Source organism: Crocuta crocuta, unplaced genomic scaffold (assembly GCF_008692635.1).
Source record: "Crocuta crocuta isolate KB4526 unplaced genomic scaffold, BGI_CrCroc_1.0 scaffold26, whole genome shotgun sequence".
Lineage (NCBI taxonomy): Eukaryota > Metazoa > Chordata > Mammalia > Carnivora > Hyaenidae > Crocuta > Crocuta crocuta.
Window position 1 is genome coordinate 3,882,656 of NW_027532249.1, and position 26,686 is coordinate 3,909,341.

The following is a 26,686-nucleotide window of genomic DNA, read 5'->3' on the forward strand; positions in this document are numbered from 1 at the left end:
TGGGCAGAGCCTGATGAGGAGCTCGAACTCAAGAACCATGAGATCATGACTTGAGCCAAAGTTGGATACTCAACCGACTGAGCCACCCAGGCACCTCAAATTGGGCATTTCTGATAAGATTTTCTTAGAGGAAAGAATTCTCCAGCTAAAAGAAGTTTGAAAAATACTGTTCTAAAGCTACACTGAGAATTTACAAAAAATAAATAAATAAAACAAACTTAATTCAAATGATGCAAAGTGGTTATTAGCAGTATTTGGCACAATTCCGCATTGGCTATTTAAAAATGCTCATATTATCAGTAGCAATTTCTAGTCTTGCTTTCGAATGCAACTATTTTTGATTGTTTCAATTTTTAGCTCTCCTGGTGGTTAATGTCATATAACAACCTAGCCAGGAGGACAAGGTATATGAAATAAGTAAAAGACAATAAAAACTATTAATAGAGAGTGCATGATTAAAGTCTGTTATTTTACAGAACCATTTATAGAATGGGTAAATTACCAGGTGCCTGAATAGTAAGGAAACGTTTAATGGAAAAAAGTGGGCTTGTATTAGGAAGAAGAATTAAATGCAAAGTTACCAAGTAACAAAATAAGGAAAGTCACAAGAAGACCAGTGTAGTGTGCCTGGGGAATGGAGGGGAGGCCAGTCCAACCACAGTGAATGGGTGGCATCAAGACACAGCAGAACCACCGTTGGGAATAGAAGATGGGGTCAGGTCAAGATGGAAAACAGGGAGGCCAGTACAGCATGAGACCAGGCAGACTAGGGACTGACAGTGAGCAGGACAGGGGAGCTTTGACTCTCCAGGTAATTAGTATCTACCAACTTTCTTTCACTTATTTATTCAACAAGTATTTATGGAACACTTACTATGGAATAGCCATTATGGACTCAAAGAGTAATCAGAGAATCCAAGGAACTAAGTACTAAACAGTAGACCTATAAGTTAAAAACAGACAACAAACCGAAACACAAATATTGGGAAATGGAATCAGAGGTAATTTGCTCTACCTGGGAGCAGGGGCACCTAGAGAAGGTGTCAAAGAGGAGAAACTTGAACTTTGTCTTCAAAGACAGTTGGTATTTCCCAGGAAACTTGGCTTCCTGCTAATTATTTTATTAAATGATATTTCAACAAAATTTATGAATTATTATTGAATATGTATTACACTGAATACATTTTAATGGAGAAAATGGTAGCAAAATATCTTAATAAGGCATATTCCATATATTTCTGATGTTTTCCCAAATCTACAATTTGTCTTTTAAAGTAGTCTCACCAAAAATCAATAAAAATGCTTACTCTGTGTATCATTAACAAATGCTGTTTTACTTTTACTGCTGATGTCCAAAGGTCATACTATTTCAGATAGGCAGGATTGTAATGGAGGGCACAACAAGAAGCCAAATAAGAAAGACTACAAATTATACTTTTTATGCATAATTCATCTCATATTTTAAGAAATAAAATTTTCATCATTGCCTTATTCTTCCACAGTAAAATTGTGCAGAGTCTTTTACTTGAAAATATTAAAGATATTATAAAAGTTGCATGCCCTTTACATTAAGGAATGACCAACCCTCACTAGTAAGTATTCTTTAATATGGTTCTCAAAGCTATTCAAATCATTCTTTCATTTCATTCCCCTTCTGACCAAGAGTACTGGGGTTACTTTATACCTGGAGATTAGAGGTCTATAATACCAACTTGCTCATAAAGAAATTTAGCTGATGACCTCAGTATCATTTGTAGTGCCAATGCTATTACAAAAATGTAGAACTTCCTAGAACACTCTGAATGTTACCTGACAGTGTGCAATGCTATATTAAGTAATCAGCACTGTTGCTATCTTATGGAAAGAACAATTAAAGCCAAACACAAATAAACACCAAAATTAGAACCAAGTTATCTATCTTCCAACACAACTTTTATCGCTGTGACTGTGAAGGAGTGGTGATAATATGCTTGACATGCCTCCTTATCTACTCAGGGATTAGGATCATTGAAGTCCATAATTTATTAAGATTAGACAAACTCAAAGATAATGTAGGTTTCACAGACCACACAGAAAGTGAGGGGGCAAGATAGAGAGTCAGCTGTGGGCAGTTACCTTTGTCACTGGAGTAAGGTGCGTGAACATTATTGCTAGGAACAGACACATTTTGATGGTGTGGCTGGTTCACAGTTTCTAAAAATGAAACCAGATTCTCATGATGCGAGAGTTCTTCTGCAACAGGGAAGGAAACAATGTTCCAGTTCAACTGAGTGTCTCCTTCTGTGAGTGCCCGGAAGAGAGAAGGGATTGGCTCGTGAAGCTCCTCCACTGTGCTCTTTGAGGTTGGAGGTGTGTCACTATAGTTTCTAGGATTACACATACCTGGAAGGGACAAAGCAAATAAAGTCAATTTTTCTCACTAACTGTAATATCATTCAATACTATCTTGCAATCAAAGCTCCAACATAGTAAAATTAGGCTGCTTCTACATATATGTAGATATTTTCCTAGCTTTCTTGGCTAAGAGGGCCTAGAAATGATGACACCCCTGCAGCATCGAGCACATCATGTGCCCAGATGTTGTTTTCTAAATACCTATCCTCTCCACTAAGAGGAACCAGAGCTATTTTGAGAAAAGACTGATTCCAGAGCTGGGTCAGGTAAAGTACAAAATGATCCTGGGATACTTTCTATGCCAAAAAGTACGGAAATGCTCAGTTATAATGGGACATATCAAAAAAACACAGGATGTAACTTGAAGGGGCTCTTACTGGCCAAATAGACAATTTTAATGTCAAAATGATTGATTACCACCCGATAAATAAAATAGGAACTAATGAGTCCTTATATTATCAATAAGTGAATGAAGGAAAAGCTCCTTCTTTTAGTAGTGTGCCCAACTGATAAATACAGAAGGAATGAAGGAAATAGAAAATCACCACCTGGCAATTATCATAGAGGTGTTTGATTCAGAAGGGAGCCATCAATGGATGCCAAAGCTTATAGATGAGGAACATACTAAAGGAGTCTAGGATCATCTTATATTACACAAAGTCTATACTCAATAAAACTGTCAAACCAAAGATCACAGTACTGTTTCAGACTGAATGTCAGTCTAAACAGACATGACAACTAAATGGATCACATATTCTGGATAGGAGCCTAGATCAGAGGAGGTATCACAAGGGATACTGCTGAGACATTTGGCAACATATGAATGAGATTTGTGGATGGGGTGGCAATGCTGAAACAAAGTTGGCTTCCTTATTTGGAAGGAGCATGCTAGCTATACGGGAGAACGTTCTAGTTAGAAAATACAGACTGGAATATTTAGTAATGATGGTATATCATGTATAAAGCTTGTTTTCTGAAGGTTCAAAAAAGGATGAATAATCATGCGCCTTTGGGTATGCATATATGGAGAGGGAGTAGTACTGAACAATGGAGCAAATTCAATAAAATGTTAGTAACTGGGGAATTTACGTGAGGGATATAGGAATCTTCACTCTTTTGGCAGATTTTCTCTATATTTGAAATTATTTCAAAACGAATTATTTCTGGGGTGTCTGGGTAGCTCAGTAAGTTAAGCATCCGACTCTTGGTTTTGGCTCAGGTCATGATCTCCCAGTTCATGAGTTTGAGCCCCATGTCAGGCTCTGTGTTGATGGCATGGAGCCCACTTGGGACTCTGTCTCCTTCTCTCTCTGCCCCTCCCCCACTGTCCCACGCATGTGCGCGCTCTCTCTCTCACGCTCTCTCAAAAATAATAAACATTTTAAGAAAAAGAATTATTTTTAAAAATAATCTTTTTTAAATGTTTATTTATTTATTTATTTTTTCAGAAACAGTGACAGAGTGCGAGCAGGGGAGGGGTACAGAGAGATGGAGACACAGAATCCAAAGCAGGCTCCAGGCTCTGAGCTGTCAGCACAGAGCCCAACATGGGGCTCGAACTCATGAACCATCAGATCACCTGAGACAAAGTCAGATGCTCAACTGACTGAGACACCCAGGTGCCTCTAAAAATAATCTTAAAAAGGAAAAACAGTAGAGGAGAATTAGGGATAGCGACTATAGAAAATGTTTGTTATGAATGGGAGAGCTGAGAAAATGCCTAATCATTTAGTAGCCCAACACCCAGCTGCTGTGGAGCAGAAGGGAATTACTTAGAATGCAGGTTCTTAGCTAATTAAATGATTAGTACTGTCTTAAGCCACTCTGATTGAGGGTAGGCTGTTTCGTAGCAGTAATAACTGTAACAGAGCCCTCTGGATTTTCTTTTGTGAATACCATACTTTTAAAAACTAAATTATAGGGGCGCGTGAGTGGCTCAGTAGGTTAAATGTCCGACTTTGGCTCAGGTCATGATCTCACGATTCATGGGTTTGAGCCCTGTGTTGGGCTCTGTGCTGACAGCTAGCTCAGAGCCTGGAGCCTGTCTTCAGATTCTGTGTCTCCCTCTCTCTCTGACCCTCCCCTGCTCACGCTGTCTCTAACTCTCTCTCAAAAATAAATACATAAAAAAATAATAAATAAATAAAAACTAAATTATATTGCATTTTGGTTTAGTATCTATTAGGTCTAATATGGAGTTTTTCTTTTTCCTCAGACCAAAATTTTGAACAGTTAAACCAAATATATAAATTCCTATATTTTACAAATTTTGGTGGAAGGAAAAATCATGTTTTCCACACTTTATTAGTTTAAGGAACATGGCAAGAACTGAGGATAACAAGGCTGTTTATATTCTTTATAAAATCTTTTAATATGTAGGAACCTTAATGATTTACACTGTGACACAGAATGATGGATTAAAGGGTCAATCGGACCCCTTTATTCATAAAAGAGGAAATAGGCCCAGATATATTAAATTATTTGTCCACTATTATATAATCTAGGATTAGAGCCAACATTATGATTCAGTCTGATTTCATATCCGCTGCTGATTATAATAACCACATTCTATAAATAATCATTAAGTGGCTTTGAAAAGCAAATAATACTTAGAATACGTGAATTATAAAATAAACATAATATATTCCTCTGCCAGGTTCTATAATGAATGAAAATTAGTAATCTGAGACGAAAAGGTAAACAACGGAGTTCAATGGTTGGAAGAGCTAAACTCAACATCTACTGAGACTTTAAACAAACTTCAGGGCTCATTAGCAGAGATTTCATTACATTCAAAAAAGTTTTGAGGGGAGAGTTTTATGCATTTAACAAACTTAGGCCAAAAACATTTGTAATTTAAATCTGAATACACTGCATTAAAGCCAGTACACATAAAGTAAATGCTTGCTAGATACTATTTTTTCACGGCATGATTTTAAAGCTTTCACATATCTTGCTCTTTTCAGCTAGGATTACATTCAGAGAGATCATCACTAGAGGCTCTTCTTAGGCAATGCGGATTTTGACCCTCCATTTCTTGCTGGAAGCACTCTTCAAATTCTGTGTTCTTTCTGCATGGGGAGTTATGAAATCTGATCTTCCAATGGTATATGGGATTTATCTCACTCAGGAAAAGCAACCTTTTAAAATTTCTGGAAGCTATTTTTTTTTTTAATATTTTACAAATTTATTTTAGAGAGACTGTGTGTGAGGGGGCCAGGAGAGAGAGAGAGAGAGGGACACAGAGAATCCAAGGCAGGCTCTGCGCTGTCACCACAGAGTCCGACACAGGGCTTAAACCCACGATCCGTGAGATCATGACCTGAACCTAAATCAGAAGTCAGACACTCCAACAACTGAGCCACCCAGGCATCCCTGGAAATTCTTTAGTTGTCTGTATTCATTATGCACGGTGGATCAATTTCTGGGGAGAAAATTACTAACCACTCACAGCTTAAAATAATTAGGAAAACTTCTCTGGGAAGCATCTATCATCCTGAAGTTTATAATTGTTAGCTTTAGGATCATTGTCTTGAGGCAGTTTGTTACTTTGTGACATTCTATCACTACAGTGAAATTCAAAAACTAAAAATTTAAAGACACTAGCTCTGCACACGGCAGTCAGAGCGGCCTCAAATCAGGAAACAAATGGCAACCATTGAAAAGGTGAGCATTTCAAGTCCTTTAAGTGCAGAGAACTTTGATATAATTTGTTTCAGCAAGCCAGAATTCAGTACTATTGTGCTCTAGATCTACAAGTACTAAGTACAAAGAATTTTTCTGATGTGTGCTTAATTCTTTTATATATCTGACCTGAGTCTTCATACCTTTGAAAACTAATGTTAAAGTAGAGCTTACTTGATGAAACCACATTTTAGGGTAGTTATCAAGACTAAGGGGGAAAGTTGCTACTTTCCTTAATAATGAATATGCATGGTTAAACAGCAACAAGAGTCCAGAAAAATGCACAACAAAGAAGCAACAGTGCTTTCCACTCTTCCCACCCCTAATTCCACTCCCCAGACACAGCCACTTTAAAAATGTTCTTGGAGGCCTGGGTGGCTCAGTTGGTTAAGCGTCTGATTTCAGATCATGATCCTGCAAGTTGGTTCGTGAGTTCAAACCCCATACGTCAGGCACTTTGCTGTCAGCACAGAACCTGCTTCGGATCCTCTGTCTCCCTGTCTCTCTGCCCCCCCCCACCCCATAATAAACATTAAAAAAGAAAAAAAAGTCTGTTCTTAAGTTTCTCTGGTGGTTACCTCCATGAGAATTTAAATAATGATTAATTTACCAGAAGCAGTAAAAACACCTTAGACCTTATCTATTAATCCTCTTATATGAGAGATGAAGATTAAGTTCATTCACACTAACCTCTCTCCCCTGTATTTCTAATAATTATATTATTCTAATACTATAATTTGTTTCCTTTGCAGTCTGAAAAATACTTAAGCTTCTGATTTTTATTCCATATCTCTTATCCTGCAGCTAAGGATGCCAGCAGTGTCTTCCCACTTTCCCCATCCAACTTCTCCTAACTTATGTTGACAAAATTAATAACAACATTCTGTTGCCTAAATACAATGAAGTCTTCTTGTCTTAATATACATTGATTTTGAAAGTTGAAAACCAGCAAACAGCAGTTTGCCTTAACATGACCCCATGAATATTGTTCACTGAAAAACAGACAGTATGATAGGATTTCCTTGTCCAGTGCCATATTATCAGAGGAAAATACTTCTAATTTTAAGATAAAATGATCTTTTTCCACGAACTCCATAAAATACTGAAAAGCAGCTATATTTCACACAGCACTACTTATATCAGGTCTTCTTGCCCAAAATTTTAAACTGAATCCAGTCAAACTTTTAACAACTAGCTTCAAATTACTGAAATACAGATGAATAGAGGAACGAGTTAAATGACAAACTCAAGGAAGTAAACAGTCAATTCCTGAATATGGGATATTCTACAGGCAAATTGATACTGCTTCTTCAATATGTCAAATGGCATGAGAAAAAAAAACAACACATAACCAGACACCATATAAGCATTTTGTTTGGATCAACTTGAACGTATCAACTATGTAAACACGCCTTTGAAACAAACAGAGAAACTTCATTATGAACTGGAATGTTAGGATATACCAAGAAATTATTAATATTGTAGGTTTCATAATGGCATTATGATTTAAAAAGTAAATGTCTGTATTTTCTTTTAGGGATTGAAACTGAAGAATGCAGAGGTAAAAATTATTTACTGTCTATAGTTTGTTTTTAAATATTCTGTGCCAAGTAAGAAAAAAAAGGAAGGAAAGGATAGATAAAATGAATGTCGCATATTTTTCATAACTGTTGAGTCCAGTGATGGGTATATAGGAACTCATCATACTACTCTACTTCTCTGTTATGAAAATTTTTGTATGAGCAAATTAACTGCTATATTTAATTCCTAGGACTAATATTTTCTTATTGAACTTTTGTAGTGTACTTTCTATGCTAGGAATTGTCTTGGGGGTGTGTGTGTGCACCACAGATAACAAGCTTACAACAAATCTTGAAAAACTATTCCACTTCTCAAGTGTATGCTAACTATGGAACTCGTTCTCTTCTCAGAGATAGGGTTCTCAGGGCCCTCACTTATTGCTTCAGGCAGCATAGTTGTCTCTTAAGCCTCTGTATTATTTATGTTTTTAATTTTCTGCAAATTACGATGTTTTGACATCTTAGAAAAAGCTTTGTGGCTGGGAAGAGACTGCTCCTTCCTAGGTTAGTCAATTATTTATTTTTTTTAAAGAGACCTTTTTTTTTTAAATATTTTATTTATTTCTGAGAGAGAGAGAGAGACAGCGTGAGCAGGGGAGGGTCAGAGAGAGAGGGAGACAGAATCTGAAACAGCCTCCAGGCTCTGGGCTGTCAGCACAGAGCCCGACACGGGCACAAACCCACAAACCATGAGATCATGACCTGAGCCGAAGTCGGTGCTGAGCCACCCAGGAGCCCCTGAGACCTGTGATTTATAAAGAACTTTCTTCCTCATTGAGCCTTTCCTGTGGCCATACCTGACTGACCTCAGAACAGCCTCCTGTGTAGTTATCATCTTCTGTCTTTAAATCACCTCCTGGTTAAAGCTATCATTTCCTTCAACCCATCTTTTTCTCTTTCTTGGTCTTCTGCCTTATTTTCTTTGATATCATATCAAATATGGTATGTGCAAAGTACACTTCAGAGTTCTTGCTGTCCCAAAATGCTTTATTTTTTTATTTTTTTTTAAATGTTTTATTTATTTCTAGGAGAGAGACAGCATGAGTCGGGGAGGGTCAGAGAGAGAGGGAGTCACAGACTCTGAAACAGGCTCCAGGCTCTGAGCTGGCAGTCAGCACAGAGCCCGACGCGGGGCTCGAACCCACGAACCGTGAGATCATGACCTAAGCGAAAGTCGGACGCTTAACCAACTAAGCCACCCAGGCGCCCCTGTCCCAAAATGCTTTAATTTTATGTTCACATTCTTTTTTACTTAATGTTTGTTTATTTTTGAAGGAGAGAGAGACAGAGTGCGAGTCAGGGAGGGGCAGAGAGAGAGGGAGACACATAATCTGAAGGAGGCTCCAGGCTCCAAGCTGTCAGCACAGAGCCCAATGCGGGGCTCGAACTCAGGAGCTGTGAGATTATGACCTGAGCTGAAGTCATATGTCCAACCGACTGAGCCACCCAGGCGCCCTTACATTCACATTCTCCTTCAGAAACTCCAGACCTTTAAAATGCATGTTACTGAATTTTACTATCTGTTATCCCTCCTTTTGGCTATTAGCTTCTGTACACTCAGTCATACTTCTTCATCACTAACCAATAACTTCAATACCTGGATCACCTCTTCATTTCCACCCCTAGACCCATTGTCATTCTTTTTTTTTAAAAAATTTTTTTTTTAATGTTTTATTTATTTCTAGGAGAGAGAGAGAGACAGCATGAGCAGGGGAGGGTCAGAGAGAGAGGGAGTCACAGACTGAAACAGGCTCCAGGCTCTGAGCTGGCAGTCAGCACAGAGCCCGACGCGGGGCTCGAACCCACGAACCGCGAGATCATGACCCAAGCGAAAGTCGGATGCTTAACCGACTAAGCCACCCAGGCGCCCCTGTCATTCTTGACAATTTCAATATGCACATTGAAAATCCACCTAATACCCTGGTCTTTTGTTGCTAGACCCCCTTAGTGATAGGATTTGTAGATCCATCCCACCTCAGTCACTCAACTCATAGTTCTAGCCCTAATTCCCTTCTTTCCTTATATCCTACATCCAAGTCAAACCAAACTCTGACAACTTACATCCAAAATATTCTCTGAATTTGAGCTGCACCATTTCCATTAATATCTAGTCTACTAGATATTAGTCTACTCTACTATCATCTATTACTTCAACTACTGCAACTGCCTTCTAACTGATCCCCATCTCTTCTCTTCATATCCTAAGGTCTGTCTTTCATACAGTATCCAGAATGATCATTTAAGAAATGTAATTCAGATATCACCAATGTATCCTCTCTAGTCAGTTTCCATTATACTTAGGATACTTAGGGTGCAATCCAAATTCCCTTACTGGGCTCCAAGGCCTAATCCTTACCCACCTCATGCATTCATCTCCCTCCACCTTTCCTCTTCATCACTAATACTGAGCCATACTGATCTGTTTTCAAACTTGGATCTTTAGTCACTGCACTTAAAACATAAGTTGCTATATTAAGCAGTTCACATCACTCTTTTGTTGATGGTGGTTAACTAAAGTTACTCATTTCTAGAGTTTGGTGGAGACAGACTTTTTTTAACTCTAAAAAATTAGAACTTTCCAGTACTAACAAAAGGAGAAAACAAAAGCTCTTTGAGATTTTTCATTCACCTGTTTTCCCTAAATGAAAAAAGTATTAAAAGATGCCTTCTGCTCTAAGTAAAAATAATATTATTCTAAAGGTATTTTGGATTCAGGAGTGCCTGGGTGGCTCAGTTGGTTAAGTGTCCAACTTTGGCTCAGGTCATGATCTCACAGTTTGTGGGTTTGAGCCCCACGTTGAGTTCTGTGCTGACAGCTCAGAGCCTAGAGCCTACTTCGGATTCTGTCTCTCTCTGTCCCTCCCCTGCCTGTGTTCTCTCTCAAAAGTAAATAAATAAACATTAAAAAAATTAAAGTTATCTTGGATTCTGTTTATTATACTTTTATTAAATAAAATGCCTTTATTGGAAGTATGTATGAGAAATATTTAACTTTAGGGAGAGGGATGGGTCGTATAAGAAAGGGAGACATTTCATATATATACTTTGTTATATTGTTTGAATTTACTGTATGTAAATAGTATTACATAGTAACTACATAGTAAATACTCTATGTAAAATAGTAATTATAGTTTTTAAATTATATTTTAAAGGAAAATACAGCTGTGTGAATAGTAGTTGATACTGAAGGTCCTTCTTTTCTCTATTTTCCTAAAATTCAACACAATACTTTCACCTTAAGTAACCTACTTGGATATGCAAAATTATTACTTCAATAGGAGTTTTCTCTAAAAACTGAATATAAATATAATACTTCAGATATTTAAAAAAGGATACATTTGAATAGCAGTTCCCAAAGAATAGTCTAAGAAGTTTGTGGAGTCTCCAAGATCCTTTCAGAGTCATACCATCAAAATAATTTTCATAATACTTGTTTGTTTTACAGGTCTGACACTGGCACTGATGGTCCAAAAGCAATGATGAGAAGAACATCTGGCAACTTGACTTGAATCAAGGCAGTGGTACCAAACTGTTACCAGCAGTCATTGTGTTCTTCACCACCAAATAAAGTGTTGGGTGTTTTTAAAGGGCTCATTTCACTTAAGACAATGCTTAATGGAGCAAATAAAAATTATTAGTTTCTTTAAATAGAGACCCTTGAGTACATGACTTTTTAATATTCTGTGTGACAAACTAGGAACCACACAGAAAATACTTGCTGCATACTTAAGTATGACACCCGTCTCCAGGAAATCACTTGTTGAGTTGCAAGCTGAACTAGCCACTTTTTCCTTGGAACACTATTTTCATGTAAGAAAAATGACTATCAGACAAACTATGACTGTGAAGAATTGTGTATGTAGCAGACATTTTCTTGAAAATGCATGAAGTAAACATACCACTTCAAGGATACAACTCAGTGTTTGTTTGTGATGATAAAACACAAGTTTTCAAACAAAAATTAGAATTTTAGAGAACTTCTATCTGAACTATGACCTGATAGTTTCCCAATACTTCCATACCTTTCTGATGGGATTGGTGGTAAAATAAACTAATGTGGGTTTTTTTTTTATATTGTATAATGTATGTGTCAATATTTGGAAAATCTACATAATTCAGTGAACTCATAATCTTCCAAATGACTGATACATAATGTTAGAAAGTTATACAGGGTAAAAATTATTCAAAGCTTGGAGTGACTGGGTGGCTTAGTCAGTTAAGTGTCTGACTTTGGCTCAGGTCATGATCTCACGGACCGTGGGTTCAAGCCCCATGTCGGGCTCTGTGCTGACAGCTAGCTCAGAGCCTGGAGCCTGCTTCAGATTCTGTATCTCCGTCTCTCTCTAATCCTCCCCTGCTCATGCTGTCTCTCTCTCTCTCAGAAATAAATAAGACATTAAAAAAAATTATTCAAAGTCCAAGACAGATCAATGGATTTTTATGTAACAGAGTATAAAGAATTTAAGAATCTGGTTTTAGATTCCACTTTGTAACTAACCTTTAAGAAATTATTACCTGTCCAGTTTGGGTATAAAATCAAAGAGGAATATACACAATTATCTGGAAAAGCTATTAAAATACTTTTTTCTTTTCCAATTATATAGTTGTGTGAGGTTGGATTTTCTTCACAGGTTTCAACCACACAAAGAATCACTAAAAATTGAATTTTTCAGAGTATAAAGGGGTTCTGAGATTTAAAAAAGTTTGGGAACAGCTGCATTAAAGGAACATATGTTAAGAGACTGTAGCCACTACTGCTAGATCTCTAAGGCAGAATGTATTTCATGATCAAAAAGACCTAATTTTGAGAGGGCAATAAGAGTGGATGGAAGTTTTCATCTCTTAGTTTCCTCAGCATGAAGATAGGCAGTAAATCAGAATCCCTAGTGAGTACATACAGTTTTAAAAAGAATTGATGCTTCGTCAATTAATACTATAATTACCGTTTTCTGAAAACAAACTCCTATTGTTTTCAAACTACAGCTTACCAAAAGAAAGAAAGAAAGAAAGAAAGAAAGAAAGAAAGAAAGAAAGAAAGAAAGAAAGAAAGAGAAAGAAAGAAAGAAAGAAAAAGAAAGAAAGAAAGAAAAAGAAAGAAAGAAAGAAAGAAAGAAAGAAAGAAAGAAAGAAAGAAAGAAAGAAAGAAAAAGAAAGAAAGAAAGAATTTGTCTGATGATATGTAGAAGATGCAGTGATGCAAAAAAGGACACTGGTGAGACAAATAATGACTGAAATTGAGAAACAGGGACATGCGTTGTCTAGAGCGGCTTTTCTTAATCTTTTAAAACCCATGCCCTGCTTTCATAAATATAAAAATCCCACCGCCATCTGTCCTGTCAAGAGTTGTCATAGCGATAGGAAGCCTTTCAATGCAGACTCAACACATAATGGCTGGTAGGGCAGAGACAGCATTATGGAGAGCCATTAACAATGTAGTCTAAGTATACAGTTCTCAGATGGTCTGGCTAAATCTAAGAGAAAATTTGGAGTTCACAGAATACAGCTTTGTGCCTGAGCCCAATTACCTTTACAGAGATCATGAAAAAGTAGTAGTTTGTAAATAACTATTTACTAAATCCAACATCATATACTACCTTGAAAGTGATAGTTATAATGGCTACAAATGAAAGCTACTGTGTTATATGATTTTAGAATGACATCATCTTTGCCTTCATCTTGACCAGAAGCCAAGAAACATATAATGTGTAACATCAAGAAGCAGCACAGCAGAACAGGTCACAGAGCATGGACTTGAAACCCATACTACCAGGCTTGAGTCCCAGCTTTCTTACAGACTAGCTGTCTAACCTTGGGAGGTCATTTAAACTCTCTCGCTTGTTTCTTCAACTGTCAAATAGATGAAGGATAATAACATTCTCATACTCCTTAGGTTTGTTTTAAGGGCCAAAATAATATATGGAAAGTACTTGACATATAAAGATGTTATATAAGCATTAGCTATTATTTTTTTAGAAAGTATTCATTGACTGACTAGTAATCCAATTTAGATACTACAACACTGACATTTTTTTAAAGAATTAAGAAGTGTTCCACTATACAAAACTCTTTAAGAGTCATATAGTACATATGGAATGTGTGGTCTAAGACTCAAGACATCTTGAACTAAAGATGCACTAAGTTACAAATGTCTATAATTAATTCATTCAACAGCAGAATCTCATCTGATCTCTAAATTTTACAGTATCAACAAAACTACTCTCCTTTGTTTAATTCACTGAATAACATTTTAAACTTAATTTTTTTGTTTTGACAATAAATCTTTACTGAAAGACATTAAAGACATAAAGATACTAAATAGAAAGCAATACCATCCTTATGGGTAGGAAGATTCAATATTAAAACTATATTAACCCTCCAGGGCACCTAGGTGGCTCAGTCAGTTAAGCATTCAGCTCTTGATTTTGGCTCAGGTCATGATCTCACAGTCTGTGTGATTGAGCCCCGCATCAGCCTCTGCACTGATAACGTGGAGCCTGCTTGCAATTCTCTCTCTCCCTCTGTCTCTGCCCCTCTCCTGCATGCAGCCTCTCTCTCAAAATAAATAAATAAACTTAAAAAAAAAAGCTATATCTACACATTCCAAAAACGTATCTGTAAATTTAGTGTATGCCTAACAAAACTCCTAAGGTTTCTCCATGTTGACATAAAGTCCTTTATTTTGATAATTAGATGCATGAATAAAATTTATATAAGATCATACCGTCCACGCTATTTTCTTCTGTAACCTATTGTTTAACAGACTTATTTTCTTTTACAAATAGTTTACTGTCAAGTTGGTTTCCAAATAACATCCAGTGCTCATCCCCACAAGTGCCCTCCTCNGAGTGAAAGTTTGATTTCCTCTACCAATTCTGTTGCCTTTTATTTACTTTTGTTGTCTTAACAGACTTTTTTACAATAATTTTACAGAAAAATTGAAAACATGGTACAGAGTATAACTAATATCCCTACACTTAGTTTCCCCTATTATTAGTGTCTTAAATAGTATGGTACTTTTCTTATAATTAATGAACCAATATTAATACATTATTACTAAATGAAGTCCATACTTTATTCAGATTTCTATAGTATTTACCTAATATCCTTTTCCAGTTCCAAGATCCCTTTTAGGATGTCACACTGTGTTTAGCCATCATGTCTCTTTAAGCTCCTCTTTGCCGTGGTAGTTTCTCAATTTTCCTACTTTTTGATGACTTTGACAATTTTGAGTAGTACCAAGCAGGTATTTTGTGGAACTCTCCACTTTTAGAATTTGTCTGATGTTTTTCTCAAAATAAGATTCAGGTTATGGGTTACTGGGAGGGAGGCCACAGAGGTTTAGTGCAATTTTCATCAAGTTAAATCAAAGGTACACACTACCAACAAGATTTATGACTGCTGATGCTGACCTTGACCCCCTGGCTAAAATAGTGTATGGAAGATTTCTCCACTGCAAAGTTACTCTCCCCCCACTTCCCCACCACACCATTTAGAGGGAAGTGACTATGAGCAGCCCATGCCTATGCAAGGCGCAGTTCTGCTCCCGCTCCTTGTGGGCAGAGCATCTACACAGTTATTTTGAATTCTGCCTTGGAGATCTGTCTCTTCTCTTCCACTAATTAACTTATTAATCAAATATTTATATCAGTATAGAGTCATGAATATTTATTTTATACTCTTAGGTATAATCCAATATTACTTTATTTTGTTGCTTATTTTTTCCAGCTTTAGCCACCAGGAGCTCTTTCAGGCTCCTGTGTAAATTTGACACTCACACATCAATTTGGATATTTTTTTTTTTTAGCACTTCCTTATCTTTCGGCACTGTAGTATGTTCTAGGCTTATCTTCTATATTTCCTGCCTCAGTGTTAGAGCCAGCTGTTTCTCCAAGTAGTCTGGTTTCTTAGTCTCTTATTGGAGAATGATATTAGAAACCAAAATCTGAGTGCAAAGTGTGCTCATTGTACTGGAGCAGTATACTCTTTTATAATGTCTTTTTAGGGGTGCTTGGGTGCAGTAGGTTAAGTGTCTGACTCTTGATTTCGGCTCAGATCACAATCTCACCCTTCACGAGATCAAATCCCATGCCGGGCTCTGTGCTGACAGTGCAGAGCCTGCTTGGGATTCTCTCTCTCCCTCTCTCTGCCCCTCCCTTGCTCATGTTCTCTGTTTTTCTTTCTCAATNTGCCCACGAACAAAGCAAAGGTGAAAAACAAATGGTTAACTGATAGAGATCATAGACCTGCAGGACCTAAGTCTCCAACACCCTTCCATAGTGATGTGGGAAATGGCAGATGGAACTAAATTCCCTTATAACCTGTAGCCCATGGAGGAATACTTGAGGCAGGCTGAGCAAAATGTTTCGCTGGGAACTCCCTACTGTCTTAATGCTAATGCTTTGCTAGAGGGAAAACAACCTTGTTTGACAATAGCTAGGTCTCCACTACCCTATGAATCTTCTTTAGCATATGAAAATCTCACTGGAAACTTCCCCTGGACTGTACCGCCCCCAACTCCATAGTATATAACTAGTCTCTCCTCATGGTCTTGGGCAGCTCTTCCTGCTCACAAGTCCTGCCCCTGTGCTTCAATAAAACCACCTTTTTGCACCAAAGACGTCTTCAAGAATTCTTTCTTGGTCACCAGCTCCAGACCCCATGAACCCCACTATCACTCCAAAAACCTCATCATTAAAATAAATAAATAAACTTAAATTTTTTAAATGTCTTTTTAAAAGGCAGAAGATATACAGGACTTACACAACAAACAAACTCAAAGTTTTTTCTTAGATAAGGAAGGTGAACTACGGACATATAAGTGATTTTAAAATTCCTTAAATCAAAGCAGGCTCTTTGCTTTGTCTGGGGCTCATATACAAATACAAAAGCAAAGTAACTTCATTCCCAATTCACAAACCTGTTTTTATGACAACTTAAGGGACTTTTAAATAATAAGCAATTTACTCTAGAAATGTGGGACCAATTATTATTTCTAAGAATAATAGTCCAATGGGTATCACAAAAGGGAATCTTTTTTTTTAAAGGTTAATTTGGGATAAAGGTATAGCTATTCAACTTCTCAAAAAAAAAAAAAAAAAACCCTGAATTAATCAATTACTATTCCATTTTAGCAACAACAACAAAAAAAAAAAACAAAAAAACACCCCCAAACACCACCTTAATTAGAAAACAATTACCTAGCATAGCTTATTTTGGAAAAAAAGGTAACTGAACTTGTTCCTGGATATTATTCTATTACTCATATTTGATATATGTAACAGATTATAATGTGTGGAAAGAAAAGGATATTTAATGAAGAAGAAAACTGAAGAAAATTCACACTAAAGAAGCAGCTACTATTACTAACAGAAAATTGTGACTGGAGTCATTTTGGGATTAGCTCCTGGGCTATTTGTCACATGGATAAATTAAACTCAGTTTTGTTACTTATTACTTTTCTAAATCAATAAATCAGCTTTAAAAGTGAACTCTGAATAAGCACATATGACTCTAATCTTCAGTGTCCTTAATTACTTGTTGGGTAACAATTATAAACATCTGAGCCAATCAAACATTATTAGCAAAATAAAACCAAATTTAAAAAAAGCCTATGTCCCTTCACATATCAATTCTGGCATATGTATTAAGTCAAACGCAACAGTTAAAATGGTTGGATCTGGTGGAGATCATGATGTATCTAAATAAGATGCATAGTTTTCGTAAATACTCTTAGTATTTTAAAAGGAAATAGAAAATGGAAATTTTCCGGAAAATGGAAAATCATATTTGTCAATAAGGATTTAAAAATAAACATTTACTGCAGGATACAAAATTAACATATAAAAATCTATTGCATTTCTATACCCTAATAGTGATAAAGCAGAAAGAGAAATTAAGAAAACAATTCCATTTACATTTGCATCAGAAAGAATAAAATACCAAGGAATTAACTTAACCAAAAAGATTAAAGACTAATACTCTGAAAACTATAAAACAGTGATGAAAGAAATTGAAAAAGAGGCAAATAAATGGAAAAATAAACCATGCATTGATAGAATTAATACTGTTAAAATGCCCATACTACTCAAAGCAATATACAGATTCAATGCAATCCCTATCAAAATACCAACAGTATTTTTCACAAAACTAAAATCTTAAAATTTGTATGGAACCACAAAAGACCTCAAAGAGCCAAAACAATCTTGAGAAAGAAGAACAAAGCTGGAGGTATCCCAATCCCAGATTTGAAGACATACTACAAAGCTGTAGTAATCAGAATCATAGGATACTGGCACAAAAACAGAAACATAGATCAATGGAACAGAGTAAAGAGACCAAAGATAAACCCACATCCATGTAGTCAACTAATCTACAACCAAAGGAGTTAAGAATATAAATGGAGAAAAGACAATTTCTTCAATAAATAGTGCTGGGAAAACTGGACAGGTACATGCAAAGGAATGAAACTGGTTAGCTTTCTCACAAAATCCACAAAAATAAACTTAAAATGGATGAAAGACCTATGTGTGAGACCTGAAACCAGAAAGCTCCTAGAAGAAAACACAGGCAATAATCTCTTGGACATTGCCATTAGCAACATTTTTCTAGATATGTCTCCTGAGGGAAGGGAAACAAAAGCAAAAACAACTAGTGGGACTACACAAAAATAAATAGATTTTGCCCAGTAAAGGAAACCATCAACAAAAAGGCAACCTAGTGAATGGGAGATAATACTTATAAATAATATAAGTGATAGGGTTTAATATCCAAAATATATAAAGAATTTATAGAACTCAACACCCAAAAAAACAAATAGTTCAATTTAAAAAAGGCAGAGGATCTGAAGAGACATTTTTTCACAAAAGACATACAGATGGCCAAGACACATGAAAAGATGCTGAATATCACTAATCATTAGGAAAATGGAAATGAAAACCACATGAGATATCACTTCATACTACTCAGAATGGCTACTATCAAAAAGACAAGGGTGGCTCAGTTAGTTAAGCATTTGACTCTTGATTTTGGCTCAGGTCATGATCTCATGGTTCATGGGATCAAGCACCATGTCACATCTCTCTCTCCCTCTCTCTCTGCCCCTCTCCCACTTGCATGTGCATGCACTCTCTCAAAATATATAAACAAACTTTAAAAAACACGACAAGAAATAATAAGTGTTGGCAGGGATGTGGAGGAAAGGGAACCCTCATGCAATGTTGCTGGGAATGTAAATTGATGTACAACTGTTGGAAACAGTATGGAGGTTACTCAAAAAATTAAAATTAGAAATACCAGATGATCCAGTAATTCTACTTACTGGACCAAAGAAAACAAAAACACTAATTCAAAAAGACATATGCACCCCTATATTTATCGCAGCATTATTTACAATAGCCACAATACAGAAGCAACCCAAGTGTCTCCTGGTAGATAAATGATGAAGAACAGTACTACATAAACACATATACACAATGGAATATTACTCAGCCATGAAAATGAATTGGAACATGGATGGACCTAGATGTTATTATGCTAAATAAAATATAAGTCAGAGAAAGACAAATACCATATGATTTCACTTATATGTGGAATCTAAAAATCAAACAAACACAAAAAATCAAAAACAGACTCAAATATATACAACAAACTGATGGTTGCCAGAGGGAAGGGTGGAGAGACAGGCAAAAATGGGTGAAGGGGAGTGACAGGTACAGGCTTCCAGTTATGGAATGTATAAATCACAAGGATGAAGATACAGCATAGAGAATATAGTCAATGGTATTTTAATAGCATTGTATGGTGACAGATGGTAGCTATACTTGTGGTGAGCATAGCATAACACAGAGTTGTCAAATCACTATGTTGTACACCTGAAACTATGTAACACTGTGTGTCAACTACACCTCAATAAAAGATAAGTAAATAAAAATTAAAACAAAAAAACAATAACACAGGGTAGGGTACTAAAGTCCTTTATTTTCAACCAAGGCACTTTGTGCTGTACTCTAACTTTATTCATGTCTTCCTGAACTAGGAATGTAATTTGACTGTGCCTAAAAGTAACTTAAAAAAGGGGGTGCTTGGGTAGCTCAGTAGGTTAATCGTCTGACTCTTGGTTCCAACTCAGGTCATGATATGGTTTGTGAAATCAAGCCCAGCATCCGTCTCTGTGCTGATGGCATGGAGTCCGCTTGGGATTCTCTCTCTCTTCCTCTCTCTCAGCCCCTCTTACACTCTCCCTCTCAAAATAAATAAATAAACTTAAAAAAAAAATAAAAAATAAATAAAAACCTCCAATTTATTATACTAGTATTTATTATACTTGTATTTTGGTTGAATGCTTAGCACATTTATGTTCTTTAATATTAGAAAGTAATGTGTTGGTATGAAGCAACACAGAAGTCCATTCTGTGTGGTAGCCGAAGAGTACACTTTGATCTGATCTGTGCTATAAAAGTCACAGTCATGGGCGCAGGGGTGGCTCAGTCAGTAAGCCTCCAACTTTGGCTAAGGTCACGATCTTGCAGTCCATGGGTTCAAGCCCCATGTCTGGCTCTGCACTGACAGCTCAGAGCCTGGAGCCTGCTTTGGATTCTGTGTCTAACTCTCTCTCTGCCTTCCCCTGCTCATGCTCTGTCTCTCTCTCTCCTTCTCTATCTCAAAAATAAACATTAAAAAAATTTTTTAAAGGCAGTCATAACAAAAAGCATGGATTTCCCCAAAGAAAGAGGTCAAGATCCAGTAAAGTTGGTGCTAGAACTGTAGCTGGAAATTCAAAGTCAGAGTTCAAGGAATTCATAAGGCAAATAAAGAAGCAGAGTTGCAGAAGAAACGTGATCAACAGGGTGGCAGAGCCTATCTTAAAGCTCAATGTTGTGTTCCAAGTATCAAGTGCATAGCTGTCTAATCTTGTTTCCCTGGGTTTTCAGGCACTGCCTCTTACTTGACACCTTCTACCTTCTTTTGTCCTTCCCTTAGGCTTTTCTCTCACCTGGGTGAGATCTGGTATCTCTGAAATGGTGTGGCATTTAACACTCAATGAGTTGTTTGTTAGTAAGCAGTTTTTCAGCAGGCTTCCCAGCCTAGTCTTGGAACCTGTAACACTTCTTTTATTTGAGAGAGAGAGAGAAAGAGGGTGAGCAGGAGAGGGGCAGAAGGAGAGAAAGAAAGAGAGAATCCCAAGCAGGCTCCTTGCCCAGCATGGAGCCAGATCTCAAGACCTTGAGATCATGACCTGAGCCGAAATCAGTTGGATGCTTAACTGACTGAGCCACCCAGGCACCTTTTGTTTTGTTTGTTTGTTTGTTTTATTTTGCACATAATAGTTTCATTAAGTACTGGAAGTGACCCCTCAGTATCAGAAAGAATCTAGTGTTTCCAAATCAACATTATCCAAACAGTGCACCACTGAATTCCAGTGTTCCATGAGATATATTTAGTATCTCGCTTGTTTAAAGTGTTCAAAGAGGGGTACCTGGGTGGTTCAGTCAGTTAGGCATCCAACTTTTTTCTTCTTTTTTAATGTTTATTTTTGAGAGAGAGACACACAGGGTATGAGCCAGGGAGGGGCAGAAAGAGAGGAAGACACAGAATCCGAAGCAGGCTCCAGGCTCGGAGCTGTCAGCACAGACCCAACTCGGGGCTTGAACCCATGAACCATGACCTGAGCAGAAATCTGACACTTAACCGACTGAGCCACCTAGGTGCCCCTGTGTCCAACTCTTGATTTCAGCTCAGATCATGATCTCACGGTTCATGGGATCAGGCCCATGTGGGATGCTCTGATACCATGGAGCCCAACTGGGATTTTCTCTCTCTCCCTGCCCTTCCCCCTCTAGTGTACTCGCTCTTTCTCTCTCAAAATAAATACTAAACTTAAAAAAAAAGTGTTCAAAGATGAAAAAGTTGATGGTTGCCTGGATGGCTTAGTCGGCTAAGTGACTCTTGATTTTGGCTCAGGGCATGATCTCTTGGTTTGTGAGTTCGAGCCCCACATCAGGCTCTGCCCTTACAGCAGAGAGTCTCTCTCTCCCTTTCTCTCTCTCTCTGCCTTTCCCAAATGATCTCTCATTCTCAATCTCTTTTTTTAAATAAATAAAAAAATAAACTTTTAAAAAATGAAAAAACAAAAAGAAAAAAGCATGCATGAAGCATAATGTTTTATGTAACAAATTAATGTTTTGTTTAACAAATATGAGTGCCTATGAAAGCTTTTAAAAATGATTATAGATAGGATAAAACCATTCATCCCAGTTTCCTTAAGCCAAGTCAGGTCAATTCAAGCTCAGATTTATCCTACTGCCCTAGTTTAACTCTCAAAAGTGTCGTAGTCTAGGTTTCAATTGAGGGGTGCCTGGGTGGCTCAGTTGGTTAAGCATCTGACTCTTGATTTTGGCTCAGGTCATGATCTTGGTATTGGTGAGACTGAGCCCCGCACTGGGCTGTGCATTGACAGAGAGGGCTCTGCTTGGGATTCTCGCTCTTTCTTTCTGTCCCACCCCATTTTTTTCTCTCTCTCCTATTATTTATCAAAATAAATAAATAAACTTTTAAAAAACTGTCCGAGTTTGGACAAAAAATTATGTGGTCACCTTGTCTATAGTTGAGGAAAGGAATAGAGTGGAAGTGACAGAGATGGAAATGAACCATTTTGCCACTGTTATATACATTTGTCTTTCTAATTGTGTAAATATTTTACATAATCAAAGCACAAACAAATTCAAAAAAGGAAATAAACAGAGGCACCTGGGAGGCTCAATCAGTTAAATGCATGAGTCAGGTGATGATCTCACAGTTCATGAGTTCAAGTCCCACATCAAGCTCTGTGCTGACAGTGTGGGGCCTGCTTGGGATTTCCTCTCTCTCCCTCTCTCTCTGTCCCTCCATGCTCACTCATACACACACACACACACACACACACACACACTCTCTCTCTCTCTCTCAAAAATAAATAAATAAACTTTTAAAAAAGGAAATAAACAATCCCTAAAAACTGAAAACTAACGCAAATGAACCTAACTTTATATCAAGTTGGTCATGTAACCACTCAGAAAATTACTCTGACTTTGGACGACAGTATTTGGGCTTACATCTTCATTGTATACGCAAGGAAAAAGCAATCTTAACTGCCAATTAATAGTCTTATTAATGTATTATAAATAAAACATAGAAATAATTCTATTAATGTTGTCAGAAACCAAAAATTTCAGCACAGGTTACAGATGTAAAATCAAAAGAAGATCCTATCATCTTAAATTTGAATTGGCAATATTACTACAAACTCAAAAAAGTTTTCCCTTGTAGCTATGTATTAGCTCTGTCCACGAAAAAGGGCTAGAAGAAAGTTAATAGTAGCAACAAGTTGTCCTATTGCCAAGACTGTGGTCTCTACCTACTATCTTTTTCTATTGGAAACCAAAGCCCCCCACCCCACCCCCCAGGAAATGGCTAATTCCACAATTGAGGCAGAAGATGTATAACATGAGCCCAGGACAGCCCAGGAAGCTAACAAAAAGGACAAAAATCATCAAAAGGACTCAAGAGCGAAGTTAAAGAGGTTCCTACTAACCAAAGATGAGACAATTTGAGTAAAAGAATGACAGCAACTGATTAAAACACTAAATATATCAGAAAAATCATGAGTTTACAATGATACTTAAAACACCCCCACCCTACAAAACCTAACAAAAAGCAAAGCCAAAATGTATTAAACACTATTGGAATTTGCTAGGGCATAAAGTCAATATTGTGAAGATGAACAAAAATGGAGAATTATGTATTTCTCTTACATTTTGTTTATATATCCTTTATCTCAGGGTAACAAAAGGACTCTAGTAGATTTAAGAAAGTTCTGTACAGAATAATTTCAGCTAATAAATGCAGAAGGAAAGATAATAATAGATGGTCATTATTTAATGAAACTGATAATTATCAATTTGAAGAGTGAAACTACCAAGTGAAAGACTGATGAAAAACTTACCACAAAAGGATCAGATTTTCATCATCTGAACCCACCAATCGTTTTGAACATCACTTAAGAACAACAAGATATGATGGCATATACTTCACCACTATATTCCTCCCCAAAACTGAATCTGAATCTAATCAGTCTTTAGATCTAATCTCCAATCTATAGGAAATAGGACAAAATAAGAAGTTAAATAAATATGAGAAGCCATCAATCAAATCCAAACTGTGATATATTCTCCTTCATAATTCACGAGTTTCTTCAACAAGTCAATGGAATTTAAAAAATTCTTTTTTGTTTTAGTCTATTTTTTTGAGAGAAAGAACACAAGTGAGCAGGTAAAGAGCAGAGAGAGAGGGAGAGAGAGAATCCCAAGCAGCCTCCACACAATCAGTGCAGAGCCCAGTGTGGGGTCCAAACTCATGAGCCTGAGCTGAAATCAAGAGTTGGACACTTCACTGATTGAGACACCCAAGCACCCCAGTCAATGGAATTTTAAAAGGTGATGAGGGAAGGAAGAATTATTTTAGAATACATAAGAAACCTGCTTAGAAACATAAGAAACTTAACAGCTTAATACAGTAATAGGATTATAGGACCTTGCCTCGACTAAAACCACTATAAACAACATTTAGTCAATTAGCGTAATCTGAATAGGGACTGGTATTAGGTGTTAAGGAAGTATTGCTGGTTATTGTAGATGTGGTAACGACATTGTATTGCATAAGAAAATTTACTCTTTGTTTTTTTTTTTTGAGATGTATAACTAAGGCACTTTGGAGATGTCGTGAAATCATTTCATAATAGTCCAACAACAAAAGGCAAGGGAGGAGGGGAGGCGGCGAGAGATACAGACAGATGAATGAAAGGATGAAACCAATATGGCTGCTGAAGCTGGGGAGCAGGTACCCAGCAGTTCATTGCACTCTCCAGTTTTGTGTGTATTTGGAAAAGTAAAAACAAAACAAACATGAAAACAAGACAACACAAAAGCTGTAGGTAGGGGATCTATGATCCCCAAACCACAGGATTTGAGGAATATGTTGAAGAGCAAGGATGAAAATGAGATGTGGTGGTTACTCTTAAGGAAACTTAAGGGGAAATTGGAAAAGAGAAACGAATTCTCTTATACAAGGTTGCTGGAGGAGAGAGCCTGCTAGACAAAGTATGTGCTAAAGTCCACAGAACAAGAGTGTAAGAGAAGGCTGCACTCTAATTTGGGTCCTCTCAGAGGCCTGTGCCCCACCCATGTAAAGTATGGAGAGTGTTTCAACTTAGAAGGGAGAAGCGGTCACAAGTTTATTGAGGACATCACAAGAGCCTAGTATGGAAGAGAACTGCCTATAAGGAAGAGATGCTGCTGTACAAAAAGAACTAGAATATAGAAATTTTCTCCTAGAGAGCAGAAAGATTAACTGAAGTTTATTTTAATTTTTTTAAGTTTACTTATTTATTTGGGAGAGAGGGGCAGAGAGAGAGGGAGAAAGAATCTCAAGCAGGCTCTGCACCATCCTAATGCGGGGCTTAAACCCACATGAGAACATGACCTGAGCTGAAATCAAGAGTCAGACACCCAACTGACTGAGCCACCCAGGCACCCCAAGATTAACTGAATTTTAAATGAAGTGTAGGGGCACCTGTGTGGCTCAGTCAGTTTAAGCGTCTGACTTCAGCTCAGGTCATGATCTCATGGTTTGTGGGTTCGAGCTTCCTGTCAGACTCTGTGCTGACAGCTAGCTCAGAGCCTGGAGCCTGTCTTTGGATTCTGTATCTCCCTCTCTCTGACCCTCCCCCGCTCACGCTGTCCCTCTCTCTCTCAGAAATAAATAAAACATTTTTAAAAATTAAAAAAAAAAAAGAAAGGTAAAGTTACATTATGAATTCACTCAAAGTTTAACACTAGTTATTAAATCTTTACAGGTAAATAGTATATGTTTTTAAATGGGAACTAGCCCAGAAGCACACTAGTTGCTTCTAGAATTGTAGAGATATGAGCCATGTATAAGTAGTCTCTCTCAGTAGAAGAACTACAGAACTCTTTTTCTAGAGGAAGAGCCTAAATGCATGGAGGTGCCTCGCTGGGTCAGCTGGTGGAACATGAGACTTTTATTTTTTTTTAAGTGCTTATTTATTTATTTTTGAGAAAGAAAGAGAGAACAAGCAGGGGGGCGCAAAGAGAGGGAGACACAGAATCTGAAGCTGGTTCCAGGTCCTGAACTGTGAGATCATGATCTGAGCCAAAGTTGGACCCTTAACTGACGGAGGCACCCAGGTGCCCCAAGCATGACTCTTGATCTCCAGGCTGGGTGTGATCAGTTAAAAAAAAATCTTTAAAGAAAAAAAGAAAAAGATGAATGGCACTGTTATCACTGTGTGATGTGTAAAACACACACAACACACATATACACATACACATTATTTTAGGCAATGCTAGAAGTGTACTTGTGTATTTAGTATCCATGTTAAATTAAATGCTTATATATGTATTTAGGGGTTAAAAGACTTGTGGTCTCTTTTTTACTTTTTATTGTACATTAAATAAACTTATATTTAATGTTCTAAAATAATTCAAAGCTTCTTTTCTCCCCTGACAAAATTTAAAAAATTATGACTATCAAGGGCATAAACTGTCCATCTTGGGAGAATAATGCAGTAAAACTCATTTATTCGACAGTCGTAAAACACTGGAGTTTCTTCTATGTGCCAAACACTACGCCAGTTGTTAGAGATCGCAAGACGAATCTAAGACACAGAGGAAAAGACACCTCTGACCCCGTTCTCTCAGAATTCATTACAAAATAATAAGGAAAAACAAGAAAGTGAAACGCTAACTCCACCTTGGACGGACCTGAGAGTTCAGTGTAGCGGAGTAAGCAGTCTCCCTCACAGGCAGATACGTGGACACCACAGAACTCCGGGAAGACTCAGGAGCTGCAGACATACAGGTAAGGCAGAAGCAAGCTTATTCTGAGGATACTTATGCCTCCCAATTGGTCCCTGCCTCTCTTCTCCCACAACTGGAGAAGATGAGACAGTTATTCCCTAGAGAAGTTAAAATAAA

At 37.2% G+C, this 26,686-nt stretch overlaps 1 protein-coding gene across 2 annotated transcripts in view; it reads right to left on the minus strand.

Annotated features, from left to right (window-relative positions):
* TWSG1 (twisted gastrulation BMP signaling modulator 1) overlaps positions 1-26,686 on the minus strand; it is a 74,740-nt gene that overhangs the window by 3,749 nt on the left and 44,305 nt on the right. For both annotated transcript variants that reach the window (XM_077778224.1, XM_077778225.1), the window contains exon 4: positions 2,116-2,382. In XM_077778224.1, the coding sequence (XP_077634350.1) occupies positions 2,116-2,382 (267 nt within the window). The remainder of the gene's footprint in view (positions 1-2,115; positions 2,383-26,686) is intronic.